The 20,134-nt window shown below is 36.0% G+C and overlaps 1 protein-coding gene across 1 annotated transcript in view; it reads right to left on the minus strand.

Annotated features, from left to right (window-relative positions):
• Nucleotides 1–17,490: 17,490 nt before the first annotated feature.
• The window catches only part of CDH10 (cadherin 10), a 196,570-nt gene continuing 193,926 nt past the window's right edge, over nucleotides 17,491–20,134 (minus strand). Inside the window, 1 exon segment of the mRNA XM_037799311.1 lies at nucleotides 17,491–18,520. Coding sequence (XP_037655239.1) covers nucleotides 18,030–18,520 — 491 coding nt within the window. The 3' untranslated portion in view covers nucleotides 17,491–18,029.

Consider the following 20,134-nt stretch of genomic DNA (forward strand, 5'->3'; position numbering starts at 1 on the left):
TGGTATTTGTGCATTGGGAAAAATGAAATGACAAGACATTTTGGGAAATATTATATACTGGCTCAGATGTGAAATTAATTACAGGGACCCAAAACATCACTGTGGTCCACCAGACAGAGTAGGGACTTCTGGAGGTCAGATAATTGACAGAGTTTTAGCTCAGGTCCATCTCATAGTGACTCCAGTGGGTCCCCAGACACATTCTGTGGTTATTTCCCCAGTTACAGATATGTAATTGTAATAGACATGCTCAACAACTGGTGAAACCCCATATCGGTTCCCTGACTCATGGAATGAGGGCTATTATGGTAGGAAAGGCCAAGCGGAAGCCACTAGAACTGTGTCTACCTAGCAAAATAGTAAATCAGAAACAATATCAGGTTCCTGGAGGGATTGCAGAGATTGATATCACTCTTAAGGACTTGAAGGATACAGGGGTGGTGATTCCCACCACATCCCCTTTCAACTCTCCTATTTGGCCTGTGCAGAAAACAGATGCTGCTGGGAGAATGCAGTGGATTATCTTAAACTTAACCAGGTGGTGATTCCAACTGCAACTCCTGTTCCAGATGTGGTATCATTGCTTGGGCAAATCAACTCATCCCCTGGTACCTGGTATGCAGATAGTGATCTGGCAACCATTTTTTTTTTCAATTGCTGTTAGTAAGGACCACCAGAAACACTTTGCTTTCAGCTGGCAAGGTCAGCAGTATACCTTCACTGTCCTACTTCAGGGGTATACCAACTCTTCAGCCCTATGTCATAATCTTGTCCACAAGGACCTTGATAATTTCTCCCTCCCACAAGACATCACACTGGTCCATTATATTGATGATATCATGTTGATAGAACCTAGTGAGCAAGAAGTAGCAACTACTGTAGATTTATTGGTAAGGCATTTGCATTTCAGAGGATGGGAGATAAACCCAACAAAAATGCAGGGCTCTTCCACCTCAGTGAAATTTCCAGGTATCCAGTGGTGTGGGGCATGTCAAGATACTCCTTCTAAGGTGAAGGATTAGCTGTTGCATCTGACCAATCCTATGACTGAAATTGGATTTTGGACTCTTTGGATTTTGGAGACAACATATTCTTCATTTGGGTGTACTATTCCAGGGACATTTACTGAGTGATTAATAAAGCTGTTAGTTTTGAGTGGGGACCAGAACAGGAACAGGCTTTGCAGCAGGTCCAGGCTGCTGTACAAGCTGCACTGTCCCTTGGGCCATATGATCCAACAGATTCAATGGTGCTGGGAGTGTCAGTGGCAAATAGAAATGCCGTATGGAGCCTTCAGCCACACCCTATAGGAGAATCACAATGCATGCCCATGGGATTTTGGAGTAAAGCCTTGCCATTCTCTGAAGATAACTACAATAGCTTTTGGCCTGCTACTGAGCCTTAGTAGAGACTGATTGCTTAACCATGGGCCACCAATTTACTATGAGACCTGAGCTGCCCATCATGAGCTGGGTGTTATCTGACATATCAAGCCATAAAGTTGGGTGTGCTCAGCAGAACTCTATCATAAAACGGAAATGGTATATACAAGATAGGGCTTGAGCAGGTCCTGAGGACACAAGAAAGTTACATGAGGAAGTTGCCCAAATGCCCATGGCCTCCACTCCTGCCACATTACCTTCTCTTTCCCATCCTATAGCTATGGTCTTTTGGGGAGTTCCTTACAATCAGTTGACTGAGAAAGAGAAAAATCAGGCCTGGTTTACAGATGATTCTGAATGATATGCAGTTACCACCCAGATTTGGGCAGCTGTAGCACTGCAGCCCCTTTCTGAGACATTCCTGAAGGATAGTGGGAAGGAGAAATCGTCATAGTGAGTGGAACTTGGAGCAATGCATTTGCTATTGGTCATTATGCTTGGAAGGAGAACTGAACATAGGTTCATTTGTAAACTATCTCGTGGACTGTTGGTAATTGTTTGGCTGGATGGTCAGAGACCTGGTAGGAACTTGATTGGAAAATTGGCAACAAAGAAGTCTAGGAAAGAAGTATGTGGATAGACCTTTCTGAGTGGGCAAAAAAAACATTAAGATATTTGTGTACCATGTGGTTGCTCACCAGAGGGTGACTTCAGCAGGGGAAATTTTAATAATCAAGTGATTAAGATAACTCTTTCTGTGGATACCAGTCAGTCTCTTTTCCTGGCCACTGCTGTCATTACCCAATGGGCTCATCAACAAAGTTGTCATGGTGGTAGGGATGGAGGTTATACATGGGCTTAGCAACATGGACATCCACTCACCAAGGCTGAACTGGCCACTGCTGTGTGCCCAGTCTGTCAGCAGCAGAGACCCATGCTCAGTCCCCAGTATGGCACCATTCCTTGAGGTGATCCTACTGCTACCTGGTGGCAGATTGATTACATTGGACCACTTCCATCATGGAAAGGGAAGCTTTTTTCCTAACTGGAATGTACACATACTCTGGATATGGGTTTGCATTCCCTGCACTCAATGCTTCTGCCAGCACTACCGTCCATCGAATTACAGATCGCCTTATCCACCATCATGGTGTTCCACACAGCATTGCTTCTGATCAAGGAACCCACTTCGCAGCAATGAAGTGTGGGAATAGGCACATGCTCACAGAATTCTTTGGTCTTGCCATGTTCCCCATCATCCTGAAGCAACTGGGTTTGTAGTATAGTGGAATGACCTTTTGAAGAATCAATTATGGTGCCAACTAGGTGGCAATACCTTGCAGGGCTGGGGCAATGTTCTCCAGGAGGCTGTGTATGCCCTGAGTCAGCATACACTCTATGGCACTCTTACTCCTTTAGCCAGGATTCATAGGTCCAGGTATCAATGGGGTGGAAATGGGAGTGGCACCACTCACTGTTACCCTTAGTGGTCCACTAGGAAAATTTTTGCTTCCTGTCCCTGTAACCTTAATTTCTGCTTGTCTATAAGCCTTAGTTGCAAAGGGAGGAGTGCTTACACCAGGAGACAGAAAATGATTCCATTGAACTGGAAGTTAAGACTGCCACCTGGCCATATTGGGCTTCTCTTGCCTCTGAATCAATAGGCAAAAAAGGGATTACTTTACTGGCTGGGGTGATTGATCCTAGCTATCAAAGGGAAATAGGACTGCAACTACATAATGGAGGTAAAGAGTTTTTCTGGAATACAAGAGATCCCTTAGAGCATATTTTAGGAATAACACACCCTGTGATTAAAATCGGTGGACAACTGAAACAACCTAATCCAGTCAGGACTACCAATGACTCAGAAACAACAGGAATGAAGGTTTGGGTCACCCCACCAAATAAAGAACCATGACCAGCTGAGGTGCTTGCTGAGGATAGAGGGAACATGGAATTTGTAGTAGAAGTAGGTAGTGATAAATATGAAATATGACTACGTGATCAGTTACAGAAATGAAGACTGTAATGGTATGAATATTTCTTCCTTGGTTTTTTTTATAAGTATGGTTGTATTTGTAAGAAAATATCTTTGGTTTCTTCTCTATCTTATCCCCTTATCCTATGACATAAGTTGTGTTTTCCATGTAGTATTATTTAAGTTAGAGGATATTAAGTTTCATAGTGAATATTAGCCAAGGACTTGCACCCTGTTCTGGAGAGATTTAGTGTGTTTTTCCTGTGTACACAGTACAGCTGAGTATTGTTAGGCAAAAAATATGTCTGTTATTGTTTTTTTATTTAGAGATTAAACGTGGCTTAAGGTGATGTGTATAGCTGCCAATTGACAGGCGTGGACTGTGATGGCTAGGTTCATGTGTCAACTTGGTCAGGTAATGGTGCCCAGTTGTCTGGTCAAGCAAGCATTAGCCTGGCTGCTACTTCAAGGACATTTCATGGGCTTAAATCATCAGTAAGTTGATTGCATTTATGGCTTATTATATCTACTATCAACTATGGTGAGTGTCTTCTGAAGTGAGAGACAGATATTTTATCCAAATCATTTGGAGCCTTTAAAGGGAGAAGTGATGATTTCAGCAGTTACAAGAGAGAAATTTCATCTCTACTTCACACAGCCAGCCTCTCCTGGGGAAATCATCAAAAACTTTCATTGGAGTTGCCAGCTTACAGCCTCCCCTACAGAATTTTGCTTTATGCATCTCCACAGTTGCATGAGACACTTTTACAAAATTTCATATTTACAAATATCTCCTGTTGGTTCTGTTTCCCCAGAGAACCCTGACTAATACACCATTTTAAGTAAGATCTCTTGGAGATGTTATTTTTAGTGAAGATGTTGAACATGGGTGAGGATGGGTCTTAATCCACATTACCAGAGGAGTATGGTAATGCTCTAGTTTGTTAATGCTGCCAGGATGCAAAACACCAGAAATAGATTAGCTTTTATAAAAGGGGGTTTATTTGGTTACACAGTTACAGTCTTAAGGCCATAAAGAGGCCATGGTAATGAATCAACAATCAGGTACCTTCACTGGAGGATGGTAAATGGTGTCCAGAAAACCTCTGTTAGCTGGGAAGGCACATACGTGACTGGCATCTGCTCCAAGTTCTGGTTTCAAAATGGCTTTTTCCCAGGATATTCCTCTCTAGGCTTCAGTTCCTTTTAAATATCACTCTTAGTTGCTCTTGGGGCATTTGTCCTCTCTTACCTTCTCCAGAGCCAAAGTCTGCTTTCAAAGGCCATCTCCAAAATGTCTCTGTAAGCTGTAGCTTCTCTCTCAACTCCTGTGCTTTCTTCAAAGTGTCCCTTTTGGTTGTAGCAAGCTTGCTCCTTCTGTCTGAGCTTATATAGTGCTCCAGTGATTTAATTCAGACCCACCCCGAATGGGTGGGGCAACACCTCTATGGAAATTTTCCAATCAGAGTTATCACCCACAGTTGGATGGGCACATTTCCATGGAAACAACCTAATCCAAAAGTTTTCCAACTTAATCCCCACTAACATGTCTGCCCCCACAAGATTGCATCAAAGAACATGGCTTTTTCTGGGGGACACAATACACACAAACTGGCACAGATAGTTTATTGGTAGTATGTACCCCAGAAAAGGTCATGTTCTTTTATTTCATTCCTGTGGTTGTAGACCTATTGTATGTGGGAATTTTGAATAGGTTATTTTAATTGAGATATGACCTACCTCATTTAAGGTGGGTCTTAATCCTTTTACTGGAGTCCTTTATAAGAAGATAAAACACAGAGAAGCTAAGAGATGAAATTAAGAGAAGCTCACAGAAAATACTCCAGAGAAGCTGAGAGGAAACCACTGAAGTCAGAAGCAGGAAGCAATGAAACCTGGATGATAAGGATAGGCAGAAGTCACCACGTGCTTTGCTATCTGACAGAGGAGCGCAACTCTCTGTTAGCCAGCTTCAGAGAAGGAACACACATTGATGCCTTAATTTGAACACTTTTCATGGTTTAAGAACTGTAAACTTGTAAATGATTAAATCCCATTTTAAAAGCCAGTCCATTTCTGATATATTGCATTTCATCTGCTGTACCAAACTAAAACAATATGTTAAAGGGAGAAAGCCACAGGATAAAAAAGGAAGTCAGTGAGACCCGTTAAGAGGAAGGTGAGGACATTACAGTCTGATGGGATCACAGATACAAGCCAAGGAACTCCAAAGACTGTCAGTAGCAAGCCAAAGAATGTACAGACTCTGCGAGAAAGCAAGTCTTGCCAATAACTTGATCTTGAATTTCCAGAAGCCTCAAAACTATGAGACAATAAATTCTCATTATTTAAGCTAAACCATTGTGTGACAATTTTAATAGCACAAAATAAAGCATTTAAACAAAGGCCTTTAAAATTCTGGCATCTTTTGTCTCTCCTCTCTACCAAGAGAAAAATATGAGATAGATTCTGGGTAGGTAGTTAGATGTTGGAATCAGAATGAGGAGAATAAATCTAACCTATAGGTTGTAATATACCCACAGATTCACAAAGGATAAATAACTATTACAATAAATGACTAGATTTTGGAGTTATTTGTTACTCAGTATTATTATAAACAACCATGACTAATACACACCCCAAAACCTTGACAGACTATAACAGCGATGCTTATGTATAGGGCTTGAATTTCTTGTCTACCAAAATGATTAATTCCTTGTGTCAACTTGGATAGATTTTGGTGTCCAATTGTTCAGTCAAGCAAACAATGGTTTGATTGTTATAGTGAGTATATATTGTGATGGATTTGGAATGATAATCATTTGATTGCATCTGTTTTCATCAACAATCAACAAAGAGATTGCTCTCAGCAATGAGGAGAGTATCCTCTTCCAGTCAGTTAGAGGTCTTAAAAGCCAGAACTGAGTATTTCAGAAATTAGAACAATGAATTTCTGTCTCAAGTTCAGTCAGTCAGCTTCTCCTAGGGAATACAGATTTGACAAACTTCAGAATCACTGTCAGAGTTTTCAGCTTGAGGCCTGCCTTAAGGAATTCAGACTTGCCAGGCACTATGGTTGCATGAGCCAACTCTTCATAATTATCTATCTATCTATCTATCTATCTATCTATCTATCTATCTATCTAATAAGGGTTCTGTTTCTCTGGAGAACTCTAACAAATATGCTATCTTAATAAGATACAGACCAGGAGCAATTCAAATACAGTTTAAAGAAATAAAATAAATGGGAAATTTCCTACACCATGTTGTCTGACTGGAGAATCAAATGTAGTTCTTTGGCATATTATATTTTTACTACAGTTTTTAAAGTTCTAAGATACTCTCCAGAAATAAATGCTTAATCAGGGGTCTGGAAGAGAGTGGTGCTTAAAGAAACAAATAGGAAAACCAAAACATTATTCTTGGCAGCTTTTTTCTCATCAGTATATAATCACTTCTAATTTGTTAACTAATAAGATTTTTTTTAAATATCCAGATTCATTTTGATTTTTACTTTTCTCAAGACAAAGTAATCTGAAAAGTATTCTAGATGAAATCCCTTTATACTCTAATTATACTTATGAATGTGTGTTTATTGATATTGACCTGATTTCAAAATATTATCTATACTTATTAGAGTTCTTAGAATGTCAACTGTGACTTTTCCATTATAAGAACATTGGCTTTAAGTGTGGTGATGGAATTTTCCAAATGTTAACATTTTTTTAAGTAAAATGTTTATTCTGTGTAATAGCCCTTTTGACAGAAATCTTTTTTCTATCATCACTACACTGAGATATCAAGAATGATTATCATAGTTTTGCCTACATTATGTTTACTATTAAGAGCAAGAGTAACTTGGTCAATTTTACTTAACCTTGCTGTTTTTAGAGTTTCCTCACATGTAAAATGGAGATATTATTTACTCACTCAGCCCTCATTACAGTGAAACTTTTTAGTAAGTATTACATTGAACAATGCTTGTGATATAATAGATGCAAATTCTAGTTACTCTCATTATCATTATCACCATGAAATCTATCATCGTCTGTATTACCATTATTATAAATTAGACACAGCCTTACGACTCTAAATATAGGTCTTCTAAATCCACACATTTAAAATTTATCATTGATATCCTTACATGCTTAAGCTGACTCCTTAAAAATGTATCATAATGTTTTAAGTGATTTGAAGGATAAGTTTTTGTTTATATTTTTTGTGAGTTTTCAACAAAATTGAAATCTTTATACTAACAAATGTAACAAGGTACAAAATTAATTGCTTTCAGTAGTCTATATTAGAAATGCACTGGTATTTTAACTCCATAGATAGGGAAGCTGAAACATAATAAAGTTTTTTTTAAAACAACTTATACCATTCACTTTGCCAATAAATAACAGAAATTTCATTTCAGTTTTTCTATTCCTATCTCAAAACTAAAGTTTAGAAAAGAGTGCATTAAGTTTTCATTTCCTTCCATCCGGTCGTCTACATGTTGTCTACTCAGGCTATCACTTTGGGGAGATGATGCAAAAAAGTTTCAGTATATAGCTGGCATAATTGTGCATAGCTGCTGTCAAGAATTCCTAGGCAGACTGTCATCTTAAAAGGTTACTGTGACATTTCTAGAATATGCTTTTTCAAATATGAATGAAACATGTTGCCTTTTTGGTTGAGGGTGGGGAAGGTATGGAACCTGACATTTTCCACAGTGCCAAAATTAGAAAACAAAGTATTGGAATGCCAAGATTAATCAATCACTCAACAAGTGTTTATGGAATACCTACTTATGTGTCCAATGCACTGCTTGGAAGTAGCATTTAGCAGGCTTAACTGTTCAATCAAATGTAAGCTAAAAATCAAGGAGTTGCTTTAACCTAAATAATATAAACTTGCCATGAGAGTGTAACATTCATTTGTTGGAACTACTGAAGGATCTATATATTTTTGGATGAATGTTTTCCGAGCTCAGAGATATTGCAAATGCAAAGTCAAAGCTTGCCTAAAATATAACTCTGAAGAAACAGAAACCTGAAATTAAATTTGCGTTGTGGAGAATGTTAAATAATAATTACAAATAAATTAATTTGTGGTACTAAAATTCTACTATTCCCCTTCCCCCTACTTGCCACAAAAAGTGGAATAACATGACAGAAGTAGAGTTAATCACAGAGTTTGGCTGTTTTTTTACAACAAGTAAAATCATTTAGGAAAGATTTATTTTAAATTATATAAGGAGTGATGATAATGCAAATTAATGTTAGCTGAAATACAGTGGCATATAAGTTGCACATCACAAAAAAACTTTTTAAAATTCTCTTGATTATAATAGGAGAGAGTCAAAGACCATGGCAAGAGTTGTGAACATGCTTCTAAATATTTCATATTGAGTAGGAAGTATGTTCAGATAAAATTGGGAATGAAGTTGTTGTGTTATCCTTCCTGTGGAGATGTAAATGTCATGTCCAAATTCAGGTTAATTCCACAGCTGGAAGAATTTTCACACACTGTCTACCAGCTTTCTATTAATCCTCCATTAATTTTTACTCCTTCCCTATATAATTCCTTTAATAAAGAATATCTATTGTGCTGCTGTATGTATATTCTGCAATAATCTCAAACAATACTTTTGAACACAATACCTTTGTCTTTTTTTTATTTTTGCTCTTATTAATTAGAATTGTGAAAAGTGCCCTTTTCTGAATCTTTTTGCATAGTTAGTTGCAAAACCTGAAAATGAAGTAGATGGTTCAGCATGTAGATAAATAATATTTTTGTAGCCTAAAGAAATAATGAAATTATCAAGCAAACCAGATGCAAAATCTAATATGTATAAGAAAATAGTAAATTTTTGAACAGAAAGATGTAAATTTAACATGTATTTTCTCTGATATCAAAGAAAATGTGGGACTTGAAATGTATGTTTTTTGTTGTTCTTTTAATCAGCAGTATACCTTTAGTTCCAAGTGTCTTTGCTCGTTCTAGTCAATTCCCCCAATATCTTTCCCTGGTTTTGTTGTGGATTCTTGATTTAAGTAGGTCTCCAGGCTCCATGTCTAGGTAAGTTTGAAGGCTATTATCTTTGCATATCACTAGCTTGCTGTGTTTTGACAACTTCAGCAAGTAAGATTTCTTTAAAACAATCAAGGAAACACAATCTAACCCTTTATACCCATTAATTACAATCTAAAAGAAACAAATGTAAAAAGAATACAAGAAGCAAATTAACTAAAAAACTAAACCCCAAAGCCTTTGGCAATGAGATAAGAGAGAGGTCCCCTAGGTTTTAGACTTCTGTTTGCCTTCAACCATCCCCTTTCCTCAATCTTTCTGAAAACCTTCCCTAAGCAACAGTCCCTGAATTTGTCCTTTTCATGCCACTATACTAACTTCTTAAAAATCATGTCCCAGACACATCCACTTCAGAATAAAATCAGAAACAAGAGCCATTCTCTCAATCAGGGGTCACTTTATTGGTTTTACTTCTCACCATCATAATATTTGACACTTCACAAGTGTTCCATAAACATTTATGACACAACTTCTTCTACAACAATGCTTTGTCTTTCTCATGTTCGTGTGTCCTTTAAGATTTCTCTAATAAATTTTCCTAAAAATAATTATTGGTTAACTATCATTTATTCTTAAAATTATGGCCCATCAGTGTGCTAGTTTCTGGAAGAAAATGGTTATGCAAAAGTAACAAAGATCATAGCAGCCTTACTCACAATTGCCAAAAGATAGAAGCAACCCAAGTGTCCACCAAAAGATGAATGGATAAGCAAATGTGGTATATACACACACTGGGATATTATTCAACCCTGAAAGAGAATTAAGTTCTGATACATGGGGCAACATGGATGAGCCTTGAAGACATCATGTTGAGTGAAATACACAAGACACAAAAGGACAAATCTAGTATGATTTCAGTAATATGAAATAAGTAAAAAAAGCAAAGTTATAGAGTCAGAATCTAGACTGTGAATCCACAAATTATTTTAGGACTTCTGACTTTCAAAACTGTTAAGAGAATAAATTTGTTTTTGTTTAATCCAAAAACAAACAAACAATTCACTGTAATACCTCCTGTGACTTTGAGTAGTTCACTATCTGAAGGAGGAGGTAGAAGTAGTAAATTACATACACACACATACATACACTCATATTTTAAAATATTATAATATGATAAATAAAATACAGTATTTATTAATTCTTCCAACAAATTGTTTATTGAGCACTATGATGGTTAAGTTCATGTGTCAATTTGGCCAGTTTATGGTATCCAGTTTTCTGGTGAAGTAAGCATTGGCTTGATTGCTACCATAAGGATATTTTGTGGACTTAAATCATCAGTAAGTTAATTTCATACATGGCTGATTACATCTACAACCAACTGAAGAGATTTCCTTCAACAATGAAAGAATTCTCATCCAATTAGTTGAAGTCCTTAAAAGAAGCGATGATCTCAGCAGTCAGAAGAGAGAATTTCCATCTCTACTCAGACAGCCAGCTTCTCCTGACGAATTCATTGAAAACCTTCACTGGTGTCTGTAGCCTGCCCTGTGAAATTTTGACTTGTCCATTTCCACAGTAGCATGAGACAATTCTTATAAAAATTTCATAATATTTACATTTTATATAGTTTTACAGAAGTCAAATTCTGTAGGAAAACAGAACTGACAGTATATATGAGTCATACACACAGATGTACAGATGTATATACTGTATATACACACACACACACATATATATATATATATATATATATATATATATATCTACCACAGACGAACATAGTTCAAAGCATTGTGACTACCATAATGAAGACTTTACAGTGTATTTAAGGGAGACAGAAAATAATCATATTGAATACATAAATTATTTAATATATTTAAAAAGTGGCAGCGTTAGGGATAAAAATCATGTGGTGTAAGAGCAATGGAAGAGTATGAGGAAATAAGATAATTTAATTTAAAATAAGATGGAAGGTTTGACCTCAATTGAAAAATAACATTTGCTGAAGGTACCCTCGTTTTCTAGGTCTGCTGTAACAAACTATCAGAAACCAGATGGCTTAAAACAACAGAATTTTTTTTTTTTTTTGTCTCACAGCTCTGAAGACTAGAAGTCTGAAGTGAAGATGTCAGCAAGGCCATGCTCACTCTAAGGTCTCTCTCCTGGCTTCTGGTGGCCCCAGGTACTCCTTGTGTTGTGGATGCATGAATCCAGTTTCCAAATTCATATGACTATCTTCTCTTCTGTCTCTTCACATGGTGTGTTCCCCTCCTGTGCCTGTCTGTGTCTTTTCCCACTCTTATAAGGTCACCAGTCTTGTTGAATCAGAGCCCACCCTAATCCAATTTGGTCTAAACTAATAACATCTTCAAAAACCCTATATCAAACTAAGGTCATATTCACAAGTGTGTGTTTAGGACTTGAATATATCTTTTGGGGAGGACAAAAATCAACCTATAACAGTCTGTCTTCTCACTTCCCAAAACTCATGTCCTTCCCACATGCAAAATATATTTGCCTCACCCCAACATTCCCCAAAATCTTAACCCATTGTGTTATCAACCCTAAGTTCAAAATCTTATTTTCTCTATCATCTAAATCAAGTATGGATGAGACTTTCAGTATGGAAGATCCTTATGGGGCAACATTCTTCTCCAGCTATATACCTGTGAAAATACAACAAAAGTCACCTGCTTCTAAAATGCAATGGTGGCACAGACACTGGTTAGACATTCTCATTCTACGTGGAAGCAATGTGAAGGAAAACTATTCATGGGTCCCAAAAGGCAATTCTGAAAACAAAAAGGGTAAACTCCATTAGATATTAAGGTTGAATAACCTCCCGTGCCTCAAAGACCCTGTGGCCTTGCCTTCTCTGAATACAGGGTTGGAGGCCCTGCCCTTTTGACTTGAGACAGTCCTTCCAGCCCAGGCCTTTGCATCCCTGGTTCTGCCCTTGGGATCACTCTTCCTACAGTTCACCCTGCCTCTGTCCCTTTCACTCCTGGCTGGCAAAGTTTCCACTGGCATGGAATTCTCAAAACCCACAAGTCAAATGCATATTATCATTAGCAAAATGTTTCTCAGTCACCCTCTTGGCCCTATTTCCAGAGAGTGCCATCTGGATAGGCTGAGAAATTTCCAATTAATCAAATGCTGGTTCCTTTTTGTGTAGCAGTTAATTTCTCTATTTATCTCTTTCCTCCATTGTCTAATAGCATGTTCTTCACTTCTGTCCAAGGATTCATCTGAAAAACCTTTATGGTCCACTTTTCTACCAACAGTCTTTTCAAGGCAATCAAGGCTTTTTCTGTAAAGAGCCTCAAAAGTCTTCTTTCCATTACCTGATCCAAAGCCAGTTTCACATTTTTAGGTATTTGTTACAGCAGCACTTCATTTCCCAGTACCAAACTGTATTAGTTATAGTTTCCTAGAGAAGAAGAACCAATAGGATATGTGTGTATATATCCTGGATATATTAAGGATATATTAAGATATTTATTTTAAAGAATTAGTCCATATAACTGGGGGTTGGCAAGTCTGAATTCCATAGGCTGGTCCATATTCTGTAGGGCAAGGTAAGATGTTGAAATCTTAAGTCCAAAATCTGGAGGAGAGATCAGCAGTCTGGAAACTTAGAAGTAGAGGGTGTATTGAGGCAGAATTCCTTCTTTTCTCTGGAAACCTCAGTTCTTTGCTCTTAATGCTTCTAACAGATTGGTTGCTGCCCATCCACATTATTTCTCTTACTAAAATCAACTGATTAGAGATGCTAATCATATCTACAAAACACCCCAGAGCAGCATCTAGACCAGGGTTTGACCAAACAAAGCATACACCATAACAAGTAAAGTTGACACATTAAATTAACCATTACACAAGGACTTGAAGAAGGTAAGGCTGCAAGCTGGAGAAAGAGGAAAAGGAAGTCAGAGTAAACACACATAGACAGGAATGTGTTCAACGTGTGAAAAAACACAGTAAATTGCAAGAGGCTGGAGCAGAGTGAGTAAGTGGGAGAAGAGTAGAAAAAGGTCAAAATGGTATGGAGAACCTTGTAAGCCATTAACAAAATTTTTGCCATCTACTCTGAATGAAATGAGGAAGAATCCAAAACTACAGATCCAGGGAATACTGAAATGGCAAATTCATTCTGAAATTTTTTTTTTTCTGACCTCAATACTAACAGTAGAGTGTAAGCAGGGCAGTTTGGAGGGAGGGATACCAGTTATGAAAAGTATTTGCTCCTATTAATCAAGGCAGGAGATGTTGGTGGCTTGGACCAAGGATGCCCAAGCAAATAGTGAGAAGTGACATAATTCTCTGTACGTTTGAAAAATGGAGCAAAACAGATTGATTGGATGTGGGACTTGAGAGAAAAAGTAGGGTCCAAGATAACTCGAAGGTTTGGGACTTCATCATTTCACTGGAAGGAAATTATTGCCTAATCAGAGATGGCAAAGTTAGCAGGTAAAGCAGGTTTGGTGTGTGGTTGGTGGGAAAATTTATTCCACTCTTCAGGATATGTTTAATATAAGATGTTCTTAAATATAAGTGGTAGTTATTGTTAGAATTTCAGTGAAAAATCCAGACATAAAAGAAATTAGGTGATTAACAATTTTAAAATGATAGTTAAAATCCTCATAACAATGAGAAGATGCCAGTGGTGGTCTGAGGCTTAAGGTGCTCATAGGTAGTTAATTATTTATTAGAATTGAACTTGTGGGCAAGAAGGCATTAGTGAAGACTTTGACAAATAGAGTGACATGACTGTATTTTTGTTCTATTGTTATTTTTGTTTTGGAAAGACCAATTATCTGTTTGTTTGCATAATAGATGGGTTGGCATGCAAGAGTATATTTGAGGTAGAGGTTTAGGAGACTTTTACACTGGCAATTGTCAGTGAAAAATATGAGAGATTCAACTAAAAGTGAGCATCTCTACATACTGCAGTACTAGAATCTCTATTCATTTACTTAAAAATTGCATATAAAATGATGAGATGTTAATACATTGGAGAACTATTGTAATGATCAAAGATAATCTCTTCAAAGTATACAGGAAAAAAAACTGACAGAGTGGTGCTAAATGTTAACTGGGAAAATTGAAAGTAGAAAAGAGAAGCATATTTAGTTGGAAGATACTGTAGAAATGGGAGTCTGATATTGATGGTTAAGGGAAATGACCAAGTTAAATAAACAAAGTCTTGATTCTGGTTTGAACAACATAAATTGATGATGGGGGAAACTGAGTTATGACAAGAGATGATTTTAGGATATTATACTGGTGATGCTTAATGATATCATTTAATATTATTTGAATGACTACCATGCACCAGGCACTATGCATTAAGGGAATAGTGGGGAGAAAAACAGGCTTCATCCTTGAACTCAAGAAGCCCACAATAGTTTTAAGTTTCATTTCTTACTTTACATCATGTATGACATTTTGTAATTTTTGAGGACATTGATACCATTTATTGTTCCTAGAGGCAGGGTCCAAATTTCATTTATATTCTTTGTACCCTTAGTTATATCAAAAAAGTTTGGCAACTTTGTAACTGTATCTCATTGGAAACTCCAAAAAATCTGAGATAAATATTGATAATGATTAATGAGCATGTTCTGAATTAATTTCAGAATTTCTCCATCCTTACATTCCTCTTATTTTGAACACAATGACCTATAGTAAGGGATTGTGAGAAATGGCTATTTTCTTGTAAAAGCGGTATTTTTAGCTGAAATTGGTTAATGAAGATATGCATAAATGAATGCATGTGTGCATTTGTAAGCCAGAATAAATGTGATTGATTTCTTAAATAGTTTATGGAAACAATCTCATGTATTCCAAATTCATAATTCATATGTACAAATATATGTACATAATAAGTATGCGTAGATATTCATGCAGATAAATGAATCCATAGCTAAATATCCCCAATCCTTAATCGCACTGAACTCTTAGTTTCCCTCATCTCTAGAAGATTCTAGAAATCTTATTACTTAGGTTATGTGAATGTCTATGAATAAATTTTGTTGAAATAGAACCAATAATTGATCAACTTTATTACCATTTCTAATGACCAACAATTTTATTTATCAGAATGTGATTCATGAAAAAATATGAAAAGGATTTCTTAAAAGATAATTATGACTTATCATTACATCTATAAGTGTCTAGAATATACCTACATTTTATAATAGATGTTCAATAAATATTTGATGAAAGTGTGTGAATAAATAAAAAGCCCACAGTTATCCAGTGAAACCAATAATATGATACTGACAAACATTTCCCTCCCTCTCTCATCAAATAAAAAGTATGTTGCACATAGAATAGTCTATAAAGTGGGCATCCCCTTTGGGAGGGCACTATAACAGGGACACTACATGGGAAAGTTTGGGAAGGTCATTTTAAGAATACTTTTTAACTTCAGGTATGTCAGAAGTTAGTTCTTTTATGTACAGCCTTCATTATCACCAATTAGTGGGCTATCTGTGTAACACTGTTAAGGTACTCCGAAAAAGGATTTGTTGCCATATAGTCTTCAAATTGACAAAGAAGCCTGCAAATTAATCTCTTTAAAGACAGTTTTTAGAAAACTGGGTCGGATGATGCCAAAGATCACTGCTATAACCCTTTAAATTTAGAAAAACTGCATGTCAGATAAAAGAAATGACAGAACAAGTTAATATCACTTTGAAACGATCTGAATGAAAATTAAATAGCCAGATAAGCATTCCAACTATTAGCATCTAATATTGATAAAAATAACTAATGCTGGAAATTTTAAAACTAATTTTCAACCAAATGAATACTATATTTTGAATCATACCTAATATGAAATGCTCATAAGCTATATATTCTTTTTTGCTTCTCCCTTGTTTATTGATTTTTTTTAAATTAGAAGCACCCTTCTAGGAAATTAAGCACCCCCATCCCTACTTTGGTTCACCATGTGTGATCAAAATTCTTTTTCTTCAAACTTTTTTTTTAACTTTATCTTTTTGACAGCCAGCCTTCAGTGTGAATGAATAGTTTCTGGAATACAGAAATTCTCTCAAGTTAGGTCTTACTATGGTCTAATATGTCACAGACCTGTAACGTGACTGTGATTTTAACTAGACCTCACGGGTTGTGTTTTGGCTTTGGTTGCAGGAATGTGGGCATTTTTAGCCAGGAGTTGCAAAAAATTATCAGTCAACAAAATTGAAATCCTGAATTCTACATTAAGGATATGTCAACATAGCACTGACTCACTCCAACAGAACAGCATTTTCTCTAATTCAAAAGCAAACAAATCTTTTGTAGTGTTTATGACATACTCAGCGGGGAATGCAGATTCCTAGCTTAGACCCAACAAAATGCACCATTTGTCAATAAATCATGCTGTGGACCTTGTGGAATAAGGGATCAGTTAGTGGCAGTTAACCTCCATGAAATCTCAGGAATTCTGGATAATTAACTGCCAATTTTTTTCTCTTGAATCATTCATATATGGGAAAACAGATTATGTTACAAATAACTATGCAATGCCTTTTGGAAAACTTGACATTATTACAGTGCTGTATCTTGATGGAATATTCAGCATTATTACTGTCATTACTATGCAATTTCAAAGTCACCATAGGAGGTAACCATATTTTCCATTAAATGGTTATTTTGCTCGGAAACTTCTCTGAACTATTATTGCCTAAAAACCTTAATAGCACATATGTCATATGAAAATTAAAAAAAAAAATTACTCTTTCAAATATTCTTTTTGTGAATAGGAACAAAAATAAATTACTACATTTTGGGATATTCAGCATAAGGATGGCCATGCTTTCAATTTGTTTATATGGTAAAATTTTAAGTAGACTGTCAATAACTATTACTTTTAATATCAAGAGTTTTTCACAAATCATACCATAACAAGAATAAATGGATAAACAGTTCTTACTTAGGCCTTACTAAATTGGTTAGAGCTCTCAGTACTAATTATAATGACTTTGTATCTTACCTGTATTCAATGTGTTTTTGTACCAAGATGTTTATTTTATGGAGAAGCTTTATCTTCCTAGGAAAAAAAAAAAATGGAGCTGGAGACAAAGTAGTTGTAAAAACTGGTTTATTTTTTAAAAATAAATACAAAAATATAAATATAAAACATTAGCAGATAGAATTTGATGAAATGAAATTGCACAAACGTTTGTATACCAGGTTGCATATCACACCTACTAACACCACATGTACATTTTTTTTTTTTAAATTTAATGTACAGAACAGGATATATTTTTAAATTTTCTTCACCTTTAGAAAGCTTCATTTGCAAGGGCAGGGCATATGTCTAACAGAAGCGGCTTGTTTGTGAGGTCGCTTAAGGGAGTACTACCCTGTTCATGTTTCTGAAATTATTTTCTATTTACTAAGATGGACAACACTGAATTTCCATAGCTTTGGCTCTTGGAAGTGATTAAATAAAATGTCGTATATATTCCATGAGACATCCTACAGGAAAGAATTAATGTAATTAATGAACAAATTAAAAAGTAAATGGGAAAAAATGTGTTGAGTGGCAGGAAAAGTCTTCTGAATATCAAATATTGTGAAGTAGAGACGATGTCGGTAAAGATACTTCCTTTTTGTTTGAAGAGAACATGAATCCTAGGTTAAGAGTCTTTGTCACTTTCCCCACCACCATACATTTCTGCGAGCTTATTAAACCGAGGGCCCCATTCTCGGAGGTAATCGTAGTTTTGGTCTCCGTCTGTAGTACCTGATTCTAATGAACTCAGAGATTCAGCTATAGAATCATTTCCTTCGTAGGCATAGGTTGCAAGTGAGTCGTATGGAGGGGCAGTGGGATCAAGATCATGCTCTTTTAGCCTTTCATTAATGAAATCCCGGACATCCGTGTTATCAGGAGCTGTGGGAGTCCTCCGTGGGATAAACAAAGTCTCCGGAATAATATCTCGCCGGAGTTTCTTTTCCTCGATAGCTGCAGGATTCCTCAGCGTGCCGATATCAAAGGCCTGGGTGTCCTCCTCTCCACCACCTTCATCGTTATAGCTCACAATGTTGTCTCTGATGTCCTCTTTAGACAAGATCAGAGGCTCTTTCTTGCGCTGTCTCTTCAGAGCGGCAAACAGGACTACTATAACTTGAAAAAAAGAAAAGAAGATAAATTAGAGGATCATTTAAAAACGCTAGATAAAATGAGTGGAAGTACTCTCATTTAAAGGGGTTTAAATTCATCTAAAGTTTTCCATGACAGTTATATTTAAAGCCAATTTTGTACTTCTGACAATTTTCTTTTGGGGGAGATATTGGAGGGCTCTAAGAACCTTTAAAGATGATTCCTGATTGTACAGACATACTTTATCCTTTGTATTAAATAGTGACATAGATGTTTTGTAAAAATAGTCACCGATTGAATCCAGTTTCAAATAAGACAATTAAAAAAGGCAAAAATATGCCCTCATTTTCATATCCCTACTGTGCAACATACTTCACAAGATAGGCGTCTCAATTTCTATTAAATAGCTTTGCTGATGGAGTGACATAGATTTTCTTTATTAAAATAAGATTTTAATTACTAGGAAAAATGAACAAGTTATTTAGACATTATACTGGACTAGAAGTTCATGAAGTTTTCCATGGAAATAAATACCTTGCCTGAGATGAAAAAATTTGCTAGATAACATGATGGTTAAAGATTTCACTGAGTGCAATTCAAGTTTCTTTGAAAAGTGATCTACAGGATATTGTGCTAAAGTAATAGCAAGAATAACCCCAGTAATTATGACACAAGGCAAAGAGTGAATGCAAATTACTGTACTGAATTAGCTCCAATAAACATGTATGAAACTCTGCTATGTACATCTTTATACAAGCATAGATAGACAAATAGAATTTTGAATCACTCAGAAAGGACATTTCCCTCTATCATGATAAGTTTAAAAAAACAATAATAATAATGTTAATAAGCATAATAACATAAAAGATAAGAGCAAATTAATATCAAATTCTCTCAGTGCATTAGCGCTTCCCACACTCATTCACTATTCCCAAACATTTTGGTCATGATTCTTTAAAATGATGATTTGGAGAAACAGGTGTGAATTCACTTAGCTGGGGCAAGAGAAGGGAAAACAAATCTTATTATTCAAGTTTTTGAGAAAATATAGCATTTATTTTGACTAAATTCATGTATTCATGCAGACACAGAGAACTATGATGTAATGATTCTTAAACCTAAGCTATTTATCATCAACCAAAAAATTTTACCAGATTAAAAAGATCCTAATACTGAGGATAATGAAAGCATCCTAAAATTAGCTCCAAAATCCAAATTGGTTTCACTGTTTCTACTAATTTCAGATACTTTTTTTTTTTTAAATAAGGGTCACAGAATATTCATAACAATAATTGAGTAGAGAGTAATTTAATCTGATTTTTAATTCCTAGGGATTTATAAAACAATTTGTTCCAGCTTATGAATTGTATCAATGTTTTGGGGACAAGAAAATCAAGTAAAGGACATTTTAACATTACTTCAATAAAGATTCAAGATTGAAGTCTCCATCCAGCCATACACACACAAAAAAACAAAACAAAGCAAAGCACAAGTAAACTTCAGATTCCACTGGAAAGTTGTATACAGGGTGATTTACAGAAAGTTGTCTTGACTTAGACACTAGAAACTGTTTGACCTTGGAAATATTTCTGAGTTTCATCGTTTTATAAAATGAAGATAATAATACCACATATTTCA

The sequence above is a fragment of the Choloepus didactylus genome, chromosome 11, assembly GCF_015220235.1.
Source record: "Choloepus didactylus isolate mChoDid1 chromosome 11, mChoDid1.pri, whole genome shotgun sequence".
Taxonomy (NCBI): Eukaryota; Metazoa; Chordata; class Mammalia; order Pilosa; family Megalonychidae; genus Choloepus; species Choloepus didactylus.